Raw genomic sequence first — 17,967 nt, 5'->3', positions numbered from 1 at the left:
CTGCTACAGCATTATTTGGCAGAGTCTATTTCCTCTGCATTTTACTTTGGCCTTAATTGTAGCATGCAGTGAACTAACATGACACAACATCCTTGACTCAATCTCTGCCCAACCTCTCTTCTCTAGTATTTCCCAACTATTAGCATTTCAGAGCTGGATTCCATATTAATTTGTTTTCTGGATGAAATACTCTGATATGCACATTTTGTGGCATGCATACTTTTTAAACTGGCTCGTGTCACTGCAGTGTGGTGTGATACTTCCTTCCAGGAGGATACAAGATAGGATTTTCAAAATCGCTTTAGTGATTTAGGAGGCTTGTACTCATTTTTGAAAATTCCAGACATAGTAAACATTGGACAGCAGCCACATTTTAAAACATGTTGGTTTGGATGTGTGGCTGCTGTTTTTCTGTGAGCCACAAAAATGAAATCTGAGTAGACTGGTACAGTCTACACCAGGTATGGAGCCACTGCAATTGTCATATATGTATGTGGCTGCAAAGATCAATGGCCATTCTCCATTCTGGAAGGTGTGATTCTGGACTGCAAAGAGCTACAGTCAGTGCCGGGCTCTGGTTGCTGTTGTATGTAATGTTTAAATAACTGTAATTGTAATTGTTAAATACAAACTCTTTGCCTTAATAAGGAGAGCACACAACAGACTCTGATTTTTTTAAAATACTATTTATTAGCGCTATCTGATTATACACCAAAGAATCTTCCTCTATGTACAATCTTCCTGTAACTACAGTGTGAAGACTGAAAAAACAGGACTGAGTGCACACATTCCAGTGTGTTTTTAATCAGTGGAATAATCTGACAAGCATCACATTTTGAGCAATTCTTTTGATTGGAACACTTCAGAAATAGGCTTTGAATGCCTTCCAAGATCTTACCGTTGAAGTTCAGCAGAACTAATTGCCGGCAATTAATCACTGGATCTGATGGGCAAATAGCATGGATAACTGAGCCCATTCCCAGAGCAGTCTAAGGTAATTCTTATAAGTCATCCTGCAGTGCAGAACAGACTGCTAATACTACCTTCAAAAAAATTAGAAATAACAAAGAGATTGTCCCAATTAAACAGGAATCTCTAAGGAAGGTGACTATAATTATTAACTGCTAGAGTAGGACATGGACACTTGCCTTATTTAAGTCATGTTGTAGGAAGAGGCTTTAGAGTATATTGGGATAATGAAAATAAAAACATAGACGAAACCAGACACAAGGTATCAAGCAGACACTTTGGGCCACTTTTTAAAAAAAAAAGTTGCCTCCTGTGTGCAAACCCATACGTACATGCTATTCAGATATTAGCATCTGCATATGCAGGTGGCAAGAATTTCAATCTGCAAGCCTTGTGATCTGTAGGTGAAAGTGGTAAATTGTATCACCTCTGCACACCGGTATTCTCAAAAATTGCAGCTGTATGTACTTTCATGGGCACAAACAGCGGTTGGATTGCTAAGAGCCCTTTAAAAATGTAGCCCTTAGATTCTGTTACTGGGTGTTAAGTTGTGTTAAGTTAAGGGAATGAATTAGACAGGAGGCTCACTTGGGTAGGAACAGGAGGGGCTTCTATAAAGCCCAGGAGCTGAGGGCAGAAAGAGGCTGCAGGGAAGTGGTCTGTAGTCACCCTTGGGAAAGGAGAGGGTTTGGGACTATAGAGGGTAGTCCACAGTTACTCCCTAAGGCCTGGTCTACACTAGGCGTTTATGTCGAAGTTAGCGCCGTTAAATCGAATTAACCCTGCACCCGTCCACACTGCGATGCTATTTAGTTCGACATAGAGGTCTCTTTAATTCGACTTCTGTACTCCTCCCCGACGAGGGGAGTAGCGCTAAATTCGACATGGCCATGTCGAATTAGGCTAGGTGTGGATGGAAATCGACGCTAATAGCTCCGGGAGCTATCCCACAGTGCACCACTCTGTTGACGCTCTGGACAGCAGTGCGAGCTCGGATGCTCTGACCAGCCACACAGGAAAAGCCCCGGGAAAATTTGAATTTGAATTCCTTTTCCTGTCTGGCCAGTTTGAATCTCATTTCCTGTCTGGACATCGTGGCGAGCACAGCAGCACTGGCAACGATGCAGAGCTCTCCAGCAGTGATGGCCATGCAGTCTGTGAATAGAAAGAGAGCCCCAGCATGGACTGATCGTGAAGTCTTGGATCTCATCGCTGTGTGGGGCGATGAGTCCGTGCTTTCCGAGCTGCGATCCAAAAGAAGGAATGCAAAGATCTACGAGAAGATCTCTAAAGACATGGCAGAGAGAGGATACAGCCGGGATGCAACGCAGTGCCGCGTGAAAATCAAGGAGCTGAGACAAGGCTACCAGAAGACCAAAGAGGCAAACGGACGCTCCGGATCCCATCCCCAGACATCCCGTTTCTACGAGGCACTGCATTCCATCCTCGGTGCTGCCGCCACCACTACCCCACCAGTGACCGTGGACTCTGAGGATGGGATACTGTCCACGGCCGGTTCCTCAGACATGTTAGGGGACGGGGAAGATGAGGAAGGAGATGAGGAGGGCGAGGCAGTTGGCAGCTCTCACAACGCTGATTTCCCCGACAGCCAGGATCTCTTCATCACCCTTACAGAGATCCCCTACGAAGCGTCCCCAGCCATTACCCCGGACACAGAATCTGGTGAAGGATCAGCCAGTAAGTGTTGTAAACATCTAAACATTTATTTTTAACAAAACAGGAATATTAACAATTAAAAGAATGGGTTGTTCATGATTAGTGTGCCCTAGGCGCTTAACGGTTTAGTAAGGGGCAGTGCAAGTTTTGAAAAGAAATCTAGCAATGTCCGGTTTTCAGTGATTGTCCTGCACAAGCCGCTCTACTGTGTATTCCCTGCTACTGCAGCTACAGTAAAATGCGGTCTATATGTGCGGGGATAGAGCAGTAATCCTCCTGGGACATCTCGATGAAGCTCTCCTGGAGGTAACTTGAAAGCCGTTGCATGAGGTTCTTGGGGAGAGCGGCCTTATTGGGTCCTCCGAAGTACGACACGTTGCCGCGCCACGAGATTATCAGGTACTCGGGGATCATTGCTCTGCACAGCAGGGCGGCATACGGCCCTGGTCTTTGGAGGCTTTCCCGGAGCATTCTCTCTTTGTCGCTCTCGGAGATCCTCATCAGGGTGATGTCGGCCATGGTGACCTGCTTTTAATTAGGTAGGGGAATGTTAGTGTTGGGACTGCTTTCCCGTTCCTTTACAGAACTGTCACCGCTGGTTTGCAGCCACGCGGTGGAGGCGGGAGAGGGGCAGCCGAAAGGGATCGTTCCCGGGGACAGCCGCGAGGGGGTGGGACAGGGGCAGAGTTCCCGCTTGCCGGATTGCTGGCAGCAGGGACTGACATTGATTTAAATGTGAAATGAGGCCAGTGGTAATATAAAAGTTTTAAACTGCCACAAGTGTACGGCTTACCATGTCTGCCTGCAACAGAAATTCCGTTGTGCTGCCTCGCTTCTCAAATGTGCTGTTCAAGACCCCAGGCACAGAATGCGAAGGCCGAGAATTCGACCTTGTGCTGAGTGCGCATGTGAAAGGTGCTGTGCATGGTCTTGTTCACAGAGAAAGACTATGTTCTTTGTTCACAACTACATTTATCTTTCAGAGGAATTCACTCCCTTTTTCCCATTTCCACAGCCCCGTCTGCGACTGTCTCACAACCTAGCCTGGAATCACACTCCCAGAGGCTAGCGCGGATTAGGCGTAGGAAGAAGAGGACACGGGAGGACATGTTCTCTGAGCTTATGGCCTCTTCCCAAGCCCAGGCAGCACAGCAGACCCAGTGGCGGGAGAACTTGACCCGAATGCACCAAGCCAACATGGATCGGGAGGAGAGGTGGCGGCAGGAAGACCAGCAGGCGACTCTAACGCTGCTTGGACTACTGAGGGAGCAAACGGACACACTCCGGCGCCTTGTGGATGTTCTGCAGGAACGGAGGCAGGAGGACAGAGCCCCGCTGCAGTCCATCTCTAACCGCCCTCCCCCGCCACCAAGTCCCATACCCACCTCACCCAAAGTGCAAAGAAGGAGAGGCGGCAGAGTCCCTGCTAACTCTCACTCCACCCCTGCAGAGAGCTCTAGTAGCAGAAGGCTCTCATTTCCCAAAATTTGAAAAGTTCTTTCCTTCCCGCCTGACACAAGCCCACGTCCAAGTTTCACCTCCCAATGCCATGTGTAGTTGATAATAAAAAATTCGTTTCTGTTAACTACTGTTTCAATCATGTTCTTTTGGAGGAGGAGGGGAAAGGGGGTTGGAAATTGGACAGGACAGTCTCCTTTGGCAGGGTACATAGTCGGGGGCAGGCACAGCAGCAGGGCACATACACAGTGCAGTGATGCAGTGACTAGTTGCCCCGGTTAGTCTGGGAGGTTGTTTTGATGTAATGTTGGGGGGGGTGGGTTGCTCTGTGACTTTGTGGCGGGGGAGGGCAGTTACAGATCTTAAGCGCCGGTCCTTAGACAGGATCACAGAGCCACACAGCATGGGATCTGTAACCGTCCTCCCCCTGCCACAAAGTCAAATAGACCTCCCATACACACAGTCCCGATCAGGAGGGGTGACAGGCTCCGTTGAAACAAGCATCCCACCGCAGCGGAGCCTGTCAATCCTTGAGTTTAGAAGCTGCATTCGCATCACAACACTAGACCCGCCCCGCACCACAGTCTGCGTCCCAGTTTTAAAAAATTCCCGCTAAAACAGTATTAAAGAAAACGGTGTGCTTTAACAAAGTAGAACTATTTTTATTTCGACACGTGTGTTGGAGGGGGGGTGAAGGGGGTATGTAACTGGATAGGATAGTCAACATTACCTGGGTAAAGAAACGGGGGCAGGTTTAGCTTCTCAGTACACAAACTATAAAATCACAGGTTACCCTGCTCACTCAGGAACTTTGCTTTCAAAGCCTCCCGGATGCACAGCGCTTCCCGCTGGTCTCTTCTAATCGCCCGGCTGTCTGGCTGTGAGTAATCACCAGCCAGGCTATTTTCCTCAACCTCCCACCCCGCCATAAAGGTCTCCCCCTTGCTCTCACAGAGATTGTGGAGCACACAGCAAGCTGCTATAACAATGGGGATATTGGTTTCGCTGAGATCACAGCGAGTCAGTAAGCTTCTCCATCTCCCCTTGAGACGGCCAAAAGCACACTCCACCACCATTCTGCACTTGCTCAGCCGGTAGTTGAAGAGTTCTTTTTCAGTGTCCAGGGCGCCAGTATAGGGCTTCATGAGCCAGGGCATTAGCGGGTAGGCTGGGTCCCCGAGGATGACTATAGGCATCTCCACATCCCCAACAGTTATTTTGTGGTCCGGGAAGTAAATACCTTGTTGCAGCCGTCTAAACAGACCAGAGTTCCTGAAAACACGAGCGTCATGAACCTTGCCCGGCCATCCCACGTAGATGTTGGTAAAACGTCCCCTGTGGTCCACCAGTGCTTGCAGCACCATGGAAAAGTATCCCTTTCGGTTAATGTACTGGGTGGCCTGGTGGTCCGGTGCCAGGATAGGGATGTGAGTTCCATCTATGGCCCCACCGCAGTTTGGGAATCCCATCGCTGCGAAGCCATCTATGATCGCCTCCACGTTTCCCAGGGTCACTACCTTTGGCAGCAGTACATCAACGATTGCCTTCGCTACTTGCATCACAACAACCCCCACGGTAGATTTGCCCACCCCAAACTGGTTCGCGACTGACCGGTAGCTGTCTGGCGTTGCAAGCTTCCACAGGGCTATGGCCACTCGCTTCTGTACACTCAGTGCAGCTCGCAACCGGGTGTCACTGCGCTTCAGGGCAGGGGACAGCAACTCACAAAGTTCCAGGAAAGTTCCCTTCCGCATGCGAAAGTTTCGCAGCCACTGGGATTCATCCCAGACCTGCAGTACTATGCGGTCCCACCACTCAGTGCTTGTTTCCCGTGCCCAGAATCGCCGTTCCACGGCATCAACATGACCCATTGCCACTGTGATGTCCTCGGCGCTGGGTCGCCTGCTTTCTGACAGGTCTGTGCTACTCTCAGACTTCAGGACATCACCGCGGTGCCGTAGCCTCCTTGCCTGACTTTTCTGCATCTGCCTCAGGGAAACCTTTATGATAAGCTGCGAGACGTTGAGAGCGGCCACAACTGCAGCGATGGTCGCAGCGGGCTCCATGCTCGGAGTACAGTGGCGTCCGCGCTGTCAATGACTGGAAAAGCGCGCGAACTGTTTTCCCGCCGGCGCTTTCAGGGAGGGAGGGCGGGAGTGATGGACGGATGACGACAGTTTCCCAAAAGCACCCTCGACTCATTTTGTTACCCAGAAGGCATTGCCGGCTACACCCAGAATTCCAATGGGCAGAGGGGACTGCGGGAACTGTGGGATAGCTGACCACAGTGCACCGCTTCGAATGTCGACGCTATCACCGTTAGTGTGGACGCACAAAGTCGAATTACTGTCCTTAGTGTGGACACACACGTTCGACTTTGCAATATCGATTACAAAAATTCGATGCAAGTAAAATCGAACTACTCTCGTAGTGTAGACAAGGCCTAAGAGGAGTAGACAGAATAATTTTTTCCATTAATCATAGAATATTAGGGTTGGAAGAGACCTCAGGAGGTCATCTAGTCCAATCCCCTGCTCAAAACAGGACCAACACCAACTACATCATCCCAGCCAGGGCTTTGTCAAGCCGGACCTTAAAAACCTCTGAGGATGGAGATTCCACCACCTCCCTAGGTAACCCATTCTAGTGCTTCACCATCCTCCTAGTGAAATAGTGTTTCCTAAATGCAGTAGTAGGGAGCTCACTAAGCCAATCTGTGTATGAGGAAGGAAATGCAGATTTCCATTTTCTCAAAATAACCTTTTTGGTCACTAAGATAGTTACAGCAATCCATTTCTAAACGTTAATTGGTAATGCCAACTCATGCAGCACCCCTAGAATACACAAGCTTGGAGAAGGAAAGATAGTGGCTCTTGAAGCTTTTGAGAGAGCACTGAATATGGTGTTTCAGAACACGTGCTTTTTTGACAGGTATTGAGGGTGTGCAAAAGTTTGGTTATATAGCTGTTTGCATCTCCAGCATTCATTATGTTTTGTCAATCTAGCCTTGAACACTATTCTGCATCCTGTAATACCTTTTTATATCTTGTTTATATCTTGTTCTGGAATAATCACAAGGCTAAAGAACTTGAAGTATCTTTTCCATTGAGCCAGATATCCTCCGAGGTCTCTGTTGAGGTAGTAAGGCTTTTCCCCTTTTTTGTCTCTGACTTTTGTTTCCATATTTCTTAACATGTTCTTCTAGAGGTGAGAGAGTTTAAACAGACCAATTTTCCCCTGTCCTTGAATGAATTCTTGAGTGTGGCCTGTGATGAAGTGGGAAATTTCTTAATGTTTTGTGAGTGTGTGCCTCTGTTTTCCCATGTGCTGCATATTTACTTAGGGGGTGGGACAGGTTGTGTGATCTTTGAAGAGACCCCTAGAGAGCAGATGTGACTGCCATCCAACTTCCTAGGCCCAGAGGATGGGCAGACAGTTTGTAACTTAGCAACTGACCTCCCCCTCCCCACCCCCGCCAGAGCCAGTCGGCTGTGACAAGAACAGAGAGATGAGGTAGAGCCAGGTGACTGGTTTGCCTTGGAAACACACAAAGGATGGAGGAGTGGCAACTGGGCATGACTGAGGGTGGGCTGTTGTAAGCTGGTCAGTCTCCTGGTTTGGAACTCAGGGGGAGAGCCAGGGCTCTGGGTCTCTCCAAGATGGACTTTGCTGTAACTTCCTGCTTTCTGTGCTAACCGGAAATGTTCTATGCTGAGTTCCAGATGACTAATGAATCCTTTTGGTTTACAATGCTGGCTGAGAGTCACTGCTGACTGTGGAAGTTAGGGGTGCATGGCCCTTTGGGGTGTGTGTAAGGCTTCCCCAGGTGTCCTACTCAGGTGGACTCTCTGTGGGGAGCTCACGGCATGAACAGGGTGCTGAAAGCTCCGAACTCAGTCCCAGGAGGCACTGAAGCCAAGGAGCCCTAGTGAGTGTGTGCCTGGAGGTGGTGTTACACTGAAGAGGGTGCTGTCTGGGTTTCATTCAGAGCTGTTCCAGAGCACCAAGCCTGTGCACCCATGACATAACCACAGAAAGAAGAAACTATGGGACAGCAGTAGCTGCTATTTGTTATAAATGTAATTGAAGAATGCCAGTCTATCATCTTGTATTATATCTTTATTTTTTGTTATTCCTTTTTCCATCCAAATTGTCTTAAGCGTAGAGTTGGCCTTAATCCTGAGGCGGAGATTATCCCAGGGTGGTATGAGAAGAGAAGTAGTAAAACTGGATGCTGTAATCGTCTTAAGGATGTTCCATGTAGATGCAAAGATTGGATTATTTCTTAAAGGAGGGGGTGGCCTCTTAAGGTATATAAAAGAAGAGAGGGAACCAGGCTGTACAGCTAAGCTTTTTTCGATCTGGAACCAGGACTGTGTGTACACAGAGCCACTGGAGGGGAATCTCTTTACAATGATAAGAACATAAGAACGGCCATACTGGGTCAGAGCAAAGATCCATCTAGCCCAGTATCCTGTCTTCTGACAGTGGCCAGTGCCAGGTGCCCCAGAGGGAATGAACAGGTAATCATCAAATGATTTTTTCCCTGTCGCTCATTCCCTGTTTTTGGCAAACAGAGGCTAGGGACACCTTCCCTGCATCTGGAATTCTAGATAATATAGATACAAATCTGGCAACCCTCTACCTCTAATTGCCCAGAAGTTTCTAAGGGCCTTGTTTGACAAATTAGGTTGTTTTTTTAACCCATGTGAATTGCACAGTAAGCCTATTTATTTGCACAGAGAGAGAGAGACCTAGAAAGGCAATAGGCTAATGACATAAGTCACTCTTGGGGAGATGTTCATTTTGGCTATGCCTCTTCTCCCCAGTAAGGAGAGAGGGAGGAGATGACACCTCTCTACATCCTTGGAAATTTCTCTTTGCATATAGTCCACTTTTATAGCAACAATTTTGGGAAGATTAGGACAGATCTTAACATGTAAATAAGTTATTTCCTTGAATATTTGAAATGGGAAATGCTGAAACTGAGAAGGGTCTTTTAGATACATCCATTGCTTGTAGTTTATTCCAGTTAATGCAAAAAACACAGCTCTCCACAAAAATGTCAACTACAGTCAATAATGATGGAATTGATTTGAATGAACTCTTCAATAGAACAAAAATGTCATTAGCATATAAACTGATTTTGTATTCTCTCCTGTTTAGAGCTGCTCCATCAGTGGCTGAGTGGCGTATGTATATTGTCAGTGGCTCAAGAGAGAGATTAAAAAGGAGGGACAGATGTAAACTTTTAGAGAATAATTAACGATTGGAACAATTTACCAAGGGTTGTGGTGGATTCTCCGTGACAGACAATTTTTAAATTGAGTTTGGATGGGTTTTTTTCTAAAAGAGATTCTCTGGGAATTATTTTGGGGAAGTTCTATGGCCTGTGTTCTACAGGAGGTTAGACTAGATGATCACAATGGTTCCTTCTGGCCTTTGAATCTATGAATCCTACTTGAGGATTCTAGATGCTAATGTAATACAAATAACATTTCAAATCTTTGCAGAGGCTAACTCACAACAGCACACCCCTACTTCTCCAGAGAACACAACTGTAACTGTCCTAAGAGTTCTAGAACACTCAAGTAGAGCATCTCACCATCTTTGCTCTTCAACATGGGTCCGTCCAACCCTGGGTCAAGAGAGTGTGCTCTGCCTTGGGAGTACAGCCCACTCCCATGGCCCAAGCCTTCCTTTTAAAGACCTACTTCCTCAATGGGGCCCAGCTGTATTGACAGTTTGTGTTGTGACAGGTATGTTCCCCCTCCCCTTTTCAAGGAAGCTTATTTATTCTGCTCCGTCTTGTTGGCAGCATCCACATACCCCATAACTCTCCTGTCAGCTCAAACCCATGAGTATAAAAGGCTTTTTATTTTTAGCTTCTCTGAGGCTGACAAAATTAGTGGGAGGGGAAGAAGGGGTCCTGCAGGGAAAATCCCTACGAATGGACAAACTCAGGAGAATATTTATGTGGTTCAGTTTGTTTTGTCATTTAAGTTAACAATAAAAGAGAAGCCAGGAAGGTGGTAGGATTTGACTAAATCCTGTGAACTGTTTTAGGAGCAAGGTGGAAACTTTACCTGCTTTTACAGACTCATTTAATTTAAGCTCTCATTTAAGTTATCAGTTTTTCAATGAGTTGTGCATGTGTAACTGTTGTAAACGATTGTGTTAAGGAACAGATCCAGCTTATGATCTGTGTTGCTCTTTGCAGAGATGATGGTAATCTGTTATTTCCCCTATACTCTTTGAAAGAGGGCAGTTTCAAAAAATGGAATTTTAATACAAAAAGTCCTAGTGAAACCTTCAAATATTTAAGATTTTGAAACATAACCATGGTGGCTGGTAAACTGTACAACCGAAAACACTTGTTAGAGACAGACTAGGAAAACACACATGGAGGAGTTATTTCAATAAGGGTTAATATAAATCCACAAAGTGAGTATTTTGCCTTACAAACCTGATTGAATTTTTCTGGCAGTAACACAGAGAGAACAAAAGCAGTGAACACCATTAACCTGAGCTTTCCAAGACTGTTTTTAAATATGGCACATGAATACACAATATAGAAAATGCTCACTGGACACAGCGACAGAGCTACAAACTGTTGAATTCAAAGAGCAAGAGACTAGTGTGTTAAGGCAGCTCAGGATAGATGTGGTAAATAGTGAAGTGATACTACAGTCAGTAAGTATAGCCAAAATTTTCCCTTGTAATCTGTATATCAAACTAACTGAGAGAAGAAATATTCATTTAGGTAATGATTCAAGCGTTAAGAGAAGGAATAAATGGAAAGGAGTAGGGCAATAGAATACGGAGTGACTTGGATGGACTAGGAGCTTGGATGGCGCTTTATACAAGTTTTTGTAGACAAAGAAGATGATGTGAAGCGCAAATGAAGATGGATGAAGGCTAGATGTAAAACACCGCAAAAGACAAGGCCATGGGTGAAATCCTGACTCCACTGAAGTTAATGGGAGTTCTACTGGGATCCCTCCACACAGAAGAGCAAACCTTCTGTTCCTCTGCCATGTCTTCATTCAGCAGAAGTGAGTGGGTCACATTCTGATTGATTATATCAGTGTAACTCTATCATAACTCCACTTAAATCAATAAAGCTACTCCAGGTTTTTGCGGGCAGATCAGAGCTGAATTTGGCCTAGTGTATCAGAGCACTAATAACAAGGCACAAACAAAAACCAAGGAAATAAACAGCTAAGCCTATAGCATTCACACTTACTTTCAGAAGCTGAACCAACCATCTGCATGAAGTGCGAACAAAGTTCTCAGTCTGAGATTGTGTAAACCATTCAAACAATTTTTGGGGTGGTACTAAAAGTTTGAGTTCACATGGCTATTCTTCGTCTTCTAGTGACGCAGGGAGCAATGTTAAGGATTTTCGCTCTCCCTTTCGCTCTTTGATTTTCCGCTCAAACTCACAAGCGTTGCGCAGATTCAAAATTGGGCAAATTGAATTTCTGTTTCAGCTAAACATTTGGAGGTTTGTTCATCGCTGTATTTGACATGAAAAGAGACAGATGGTAGCTGCAGATAATCACCCTTAAAGTCTAAATAAAATGTCAAAAGTGACAAAAAGCCAAAAAATCAAGGTGGCACAATATTTTGCTTTGGACATGCAGTTTTCTGTGACACAACTGCCATAAACAGCTGTTTGAGAATCCAAATACAGCTGCCATTTGGCACTAGATACACAGTGTGAATATCAAATGAGTGTTCTGTGAACAAGCTTTTGTTAATAAATATCATCTTTGGCTGTAGTTTAATCATTGACAGAGATGCTTTCAGTGATCCATTTACTCAAACTGCCTCCTTTACCTTTCAAAAAAGAGAGCTTCAAATGTTGTAGCATTGGTTATGCATGAGGAAGGAACATGCATGACATCAATGTTCTCTCTGGGAACCTTTCTTGACCATGATTGACTCAGAGAGAAGAGAGGTCTATAGTATCCGTTAGGATACAGAACCCTGAGGCACTCCTCTATTTACCTGGTTCTACTCTTAAGGAGACCTGATCCTGTGCCATTAAAGTCACAGGGAGTTATGCCAATAGGGAGCAGGATTGTGTTTTATAGTGGTTTGTTTTCTGTTGCTTAACTTGTTAAATTCATAATCCCTGAGCAGACTTTGCCTCTTGCCTCATGGTTATTTATTTTCACTAATGATCTTATGAGAGACCTAATCTCAAGCTTTTTGAAAATCCAAGTAAACAATGTCCACTTTTATCTATTAATTTAAAAAATTCCTGACAGGTTATAGGGGCTTTTTCAAAGGCTATGAAGGTTTGACCCTGTCCTGTTGTTCTCATCTAAGAGCTGTACTAGGCTGTCTTTAGTTACACCCTGAGCTGTGATTCACCAGAGCATTACTCTAATTTTATACCAGTGTAAACTTGCAGTAGCACAGTGGTCAGTCAGGCCCTCCATCAGTTTCCTTGTTACTGAGATGAAGTTAATAACTAGATCACCCTCAATAAGGTTCTCTTAAAGCAACACCTCAGAGTATCCTCTGCCTTTTTGGTCTTCAGGAATGGCTGCTGTTTGTAAGAATATGCTTCGTACCTTTACCAATGTGTCTATTTCACACTTTGTTTCCCTCATAACTCTCAAATATCATTTGGTCCAGGTTATTTAGTGCAGTAGAGCTGAAATTTCTACCTTACAGACTTCAGACTTTGTCATGGGTAAATATAAACAGAGGATGATTCATGAAAGACAAATGTTTCTGAATGCAGTGTTGTTGTAGCTGTGTTGGTTCTTCCAGGATGTTAGAGGGGAGGGTATGATCGTGGTCTATAAAATCATGACTGGTGTGGAGAAAGTAAATAAGGAAGTGTTATTTACTCCTTCTCATAACACAAGAACTAGGGGTCACCAAATGAAATTAATAGGCAGCAGGTTTAAAACAAACAAAAGGAAGTATTTCTTCACACAACACACAGTCAACCTGTGGGACTCTTTTCCAGAGAACGTTGTGAAGGCCAAGACTATAACAGGGTTCAAAAAAGAACTAGATAAATTCATGGAGGATAGGTCTAGGGTTACCATATCTCATAAATAAAAAAAGAGGACCCTCCACGGGCCATGGCCCCGCCCATTTCCCCACCCTTAGCCCCGCCCCAACTCCGCCCCTTCCCACACCCTAACTCCGCCCCCTCCTCCCTCCCACTCCCAGCCAGGGGGAAAGGGCTGCCCCAGTGCTACCAGCATCACGGTTTCCCGGGCAGCCCCCAGACCCTGCGCCCCCAGCCGGTGCTTCCCCAGCGCAGCTGGAGCCCGGGAGGGGAAGCGCCCAGCCGGGGGCGCAGGGTCTGGAGGCTGCCCAGCAAACCGTGAAGCCGGTAGCGCTCGGGCTTTGGGCAGCCCCTATGCCTCCGGACCCTGTGCCCCCAGCCGGGCACTTCCCCTCTGGGGCTCCAGCGGCTCTGCGTAACTTACACTGTATAAGTTACACAGAGCCGAAGAGGAGCAGAGCCCCCGCAGCTGGAGGCTCTGCTCCTCTTAGGCTCTGTTTAAGAGCCGGGCTGCCCCAGCACTACCGGCTTTGGGCAGCCCCCGTGCCTCCGGACCCTGCGCCGCCGGAGCCCGGGAGGGGAAGTGCCCGGCTGGGGGCGCAGGGTCCGGAGGCAAGGGGGCTGCCCGAAGCCGGTAGCTCTCGGGCAGCCCGGTTCTTAAACAGAGCCTCCAGCGGCTGGGGCTCTGTGTAACTGACACTGTGTCAGTTACACAGAGCCCCGGGGGCTGGAGGCTTTTCTCCTCTTTGGCTCTGTGTAACTGACACTGTGTCAGTTACACAGAGCCCCAGCGGCTGGAGGCTCCAGCCGCCCCCGCTGTTTAAGAGCCGGGCTGCCCAAGCCCTACCGGCTTCGGGCAGCCCCCATGCCTCCAGACCCTGCGCCCCCAGCCGGGCACTTCCCGTCCCGGGCTCCGGCGGCGCAGGGTCTCCAGGCACGGGGCTGCCCGAAGCCGGTAGCTCTCGGGCAGCCCGGCTCTTAAACAGAGCCTCCAGCGGCTGGGGCTCTGTGTAACTGACACTGTGTCAGTTACACACAGCCCCCGCGGCTGGAGGCTCCAGCCCCCGCGGCTCTATTTAAGAGCCGGGCTGCCCGAGCGCTACCGGAGCCCGGGAGGGGAAGTGCCCGGCTGGGGGCGCAGGGTCTGGAGGCACGGGGCTGCCCGAAGCCGGTAGCGTTCAGGCAGCCCGGCTCTTAAACAGAGCCGCCATTTTCCCGGACATGTTCGGCTTTTTGGCAATTCCCCCCGGACGGGGGTTTGACTGCCGAAAAGCCGGACATGTCCGGGAAAAAGAGGACGTATGGTAACCCTAGATAGGTCCATCAATGGCTATTAGCTAGGATAGGCAGGAATGGTGTCCTAGCCTCTGTTTGCCAGAAGCTGGGAATGGGCAACGGGGTGGATCACTTGACGATTACCTATTCATTCCCTTTGGGGCATCTGGTATTGGCCACTGTCAGAAGACAGGATACTGGGCTAGATGGACCTTTAGGTCTGACCCAGTATGGCTGTTCTTATGTTCTTAAGTTTTCCATCTTACACAGACCTTTTCTTCAGGCCTACCTCTCTCTCCAACAGAAGTTGCTCCAATAAAAGATATTACCTCACCTACCTTATCTGTCTCAACTTTTCTGAAGTCATTCCTTCCCTGGACAAATCTAAGTTACACCAAACTCCAGTATCATTTGCCTGGGGAACATGGCCTCAAATTGTTTTGCAAGCCTTGCTTGCTTTTGTATGCCTTCTCCAGTGTCTTTCATAAACATGATTTATTTCAACCTCTGGCCACAGCTCCCTGTCTGCCTTGGAGTCAGAATACTCCTAGATATCATATGCAGATGGACAAAAGAAGGAGCTATACACTGTACCTTCCATTGTAGCTCATGAGCACTTATGATACATTTTCACAAGAGTTTTCATTTTGTCTATTGTAGAAGCTTTCCTTCAAAGATCTCCTTCAAAGACCTATACTTTAGTTAAGACAGATAGATTAAGTGACTTCCCCACAGTGAGTCAGCAGTAGAACCAAGACTAGAGCCTAGGAGACATGGCTCCAGTAAGTTGCTTTAAAAGTTAGCAGCTCCCACATGGGAAATCCACATGCAGGGGAACTATATTGTTTTTTTGAGCTCAAAGACAACCCCATGTGATTAAAAAAAAAATACATAAAAATAGTGGGGCATATGGTGGATCCAAATGTCCTTCTCCAAAGGAGACATCAACATGTGTACACACCCAGCAAAAGGGAGCTATGGTGAACACAAGATCTGCAAAAGGCAGAGAAAAGTATGGAATTGCCACAAGATCACAGGGCAGAAGGGAGTTAACCAAAACAGTTCCCCTTCCCGCCCTTTGTTTATTTTGTCTACTCAGAATGTAAGCTCTTCAGCTCAGAAATTCTCTAACAGTATTCAGACAATACCTATCACAAGGGAGCCCCAATCTCAGTTGGGGTCTCTCAGAGCTACAATTCCTAATACAACTATAGTTTCCACAAAGGAAATGTGAAACCCCCTCAGGGTTGAGAAAGGGTTAAAGGCCAGTTGGACTATTCATTCCACCTGGGTGGTAATTAGTTACTTACTTGTCAAACAGAAGGTACCTCTACACTGCAATAAAACACCCATGGCTGGCCCTGGCCAGCTGACTCAGAGGGGTGGGGCTGGCACTGGTGGGCTATAAAATTGCAGTGTAGATGTACAGGCTCAGGCTGGAGCCTGGACTATGAGGCCACCAGAACCGGGAGAAGGTGGCAGAACCCCAGGAAAGGGTGGGGCCCAGATCCCAGAGGCTAGGTGGATGCTTTAGGACTTTGGACTGCACCTGTACACTTCCTTACCTAGAAGGGGTTTGGATTATCAGCGTCTCAGCCAGAGGACTGAGTGGGGTGCAAAGCCAGAGGGCAATGAAGATGGAAAATCCCTGCAACTTTGCACCTGGACACATGAGGATGAATGGGTGATGAGTGCACATGATTACAGGCAGATTTTCAGTAGTGGGGGATGTCACGTGATGCTGGGAGATCATACAGCTAAATGGAATCCTTGTCATGATAATGGTCACTGTCCAGCATATCATGCATTAGAGTGAGCAGATGTGGGGAAAAATTTATTCAAGCCGCTAACCTAAAGTGAGAACTCCTCATGGTTAGCTCCCACATGTACAGTATAAAGTAGCCAGTAAGCAGGGCTAGTTTTAGCATTTCTGACTAATTGTGTAGTGAAGAATACAAGGGCTACTATATTTGTATCGTCCTAAATTAGCAAGACGCATATGCACAGTGCAATTCCATTTCAGTTTGCATACTGGGAAATAGTTTTTGAAAAGCACCATCATTGTTTACAAAAATTATGGCACATGCACAAATTACAGTTTTCAGCTCTCATAATGGGGCTAAACCACAACTAATTTTCAGTGAACCACACAAAAGCTTTCCTCCTTCCTAAGCAGCATCCCTCTCCCAGGTGCAAATTATTAAGCAAGGTAGGGGAGAATCAGGGCCTATGTCTTTACATTTGCTCTTTCTCAAAACTTAAAAAAAAAAATGAAAAGGAGGATTTTGAAGCGCTGAAAAAGGATAAAGCACAAAGCAACAATCTTCCATCCCCAGCATTTAAGCTGCATCTCTTAACCTTTCTCAGCTTCAAGTCCCCGTGGAATAAGAGGGAGGCATTCACTATCATACAGGGCAACAAAAGATAGGGAGCCTTGGCTGGCAGCCAGTAATTTATGAATGCAGAAAAGTGAGCCAGACTGTCACAATGATCTGAAAAGCTTTCACTGAAAAGCTAGGGTTCCTAAATTAATTTTAAATGAGTTAATTGGGCTGAAGAACAAGATGGAGAACGAGAGAAACTACTGACATGTGTCTCCAGCCCCGGAGAGCATTCATCTATACGGTAGAGCGTATGAAATTGAAGAGATCCAAACAAACCACTTCTTTCTGCTTTATAAGCACCAAGGGCCAGATCCTCAAAGGTACTTAGGCACCTAATAATTTCAGTGGGTGTTAAGTGCCTAAACTGCTTAAGTGCTATTGAAAATCCTACTAAGTGCTTATCTGCATCTTTAGGCATCTAAATACCTTTGAAAATCTGGCCTTAAGTGCCAAATTCAGACCACATTCACTTTTAGGGCAGAACTAAATGTAACTCGAAATTCAGCTTAAATACAGGCCCATAATTAGACCTGACCCATCCTTCGAAACTGCTATGCAATTTGCCCTTGCAGAGGCAGTCAACATGACTTATAGGACACCAAGATGAGGGAGCATATGTGCAAAAAGACACTTCCATGTCCCATCCCCACATTCTAGCTACAGAGGGCTTGTACAAAATTGCCCTAGGCATGGCTGCCTCTTTTCCTTCATTAGACCAAGAGTTGTCCTGGGCATAGAACTATCAGCAATAGATTCAAACATGGCATGGACAACTTCAATGATTTAAAATCATTTTCTCTGTCTCTCTTACTTTTGCCTGATTTGACTCAGTGGGTGAAGAGCTCGGAAGCTGGCCAGGATGCAAGGAAATGAAGGAAAAACGTGAAGTGTGAAGAATTGCAAACAGCACATAAGCTGAAAAAATATTGATGAAGAGTGCAAAGGAGATGTCAAGTAATGAATTTTAATGTGCTACAGAATAATAGATGTTTGTCTATTACATTCAAGGCACTAGAAATAAAAAAAAGATACAGATCCTTAACCAGCCTGGCAAATGCACTGTGCTTCAATACAGATTGTGGTTTTGGATAGATATAAGTGGTAGTATGCTCATTTCACAGATGGAGAAGCTACTTTACATAAGCAGACCCAAGATCACACAACATC

General features: G+C 46.4%; 2 protein-coding genes across 3 annotated transcripts in view; one reads left to right on the top strand and one right to left on the bottom strand.

Moving 5' to 3' along the window:
- The window catches only part of NECAB1 (N-terminal EF-hand calcium binding protein 1), a 146,271-nt gene that overhangs the window by 103,917 nt on the left and 24,387 nt on the right, over window positions 1–17,967 (bottom strand). The window lies entirely within an intron of this gene.
- LOC135981764 (uncharacterized) lies at window positions 1,688–4,231 on the top strand. Its single transcript, XM_065585885.1, has 2 exons — window positions 1,688–2,667; window positions 3,662–4,231. Exons 1-2 carry the CDS (start codon window positions 2,091–2,093, stop codon window positions 4,135–4,137), a joined length of 1,053 nt encoding a protein of 350 aa, XP_065441957.1. The 5' UTR covers window positions 1,688–2,090; the 3' UTR covers window positions 4,138–4,231.

This window comes from Chrysemys picta, chromosome 2, assembly GCF_011386835.1.
Source record: "Chrysemys picta bellii isolate R12L10 chromosome 2, ASM1138683v2, whole genome shotgun sequence".
NCBI lineage: Eukaryota > Metazoa > Chordata > Testudines > Emydidae > Chrysemys > Chrysemys picta.
This window is presented reverse-complemented; position numbering and strand designations above follow the sequence as displayed.

Bases quoted from the DNA above. Each gene is read 5' to 3' on its own strand.
- LOC135981764 (XM_065585885.1), top strand. From the start codon at position 2,091: ATGCAGAGCTCTCCAGCAGTGATGGCCATGCAGTCTGTGAATAGAAAG. The intron at 2,668-3,661 runs GTAAGTGTTGTA...CCATTTCCACAG, and splicing joins ATCTGGTGAAGGATCAGCCA to CCCCGTCTGCGACTGTCTCA.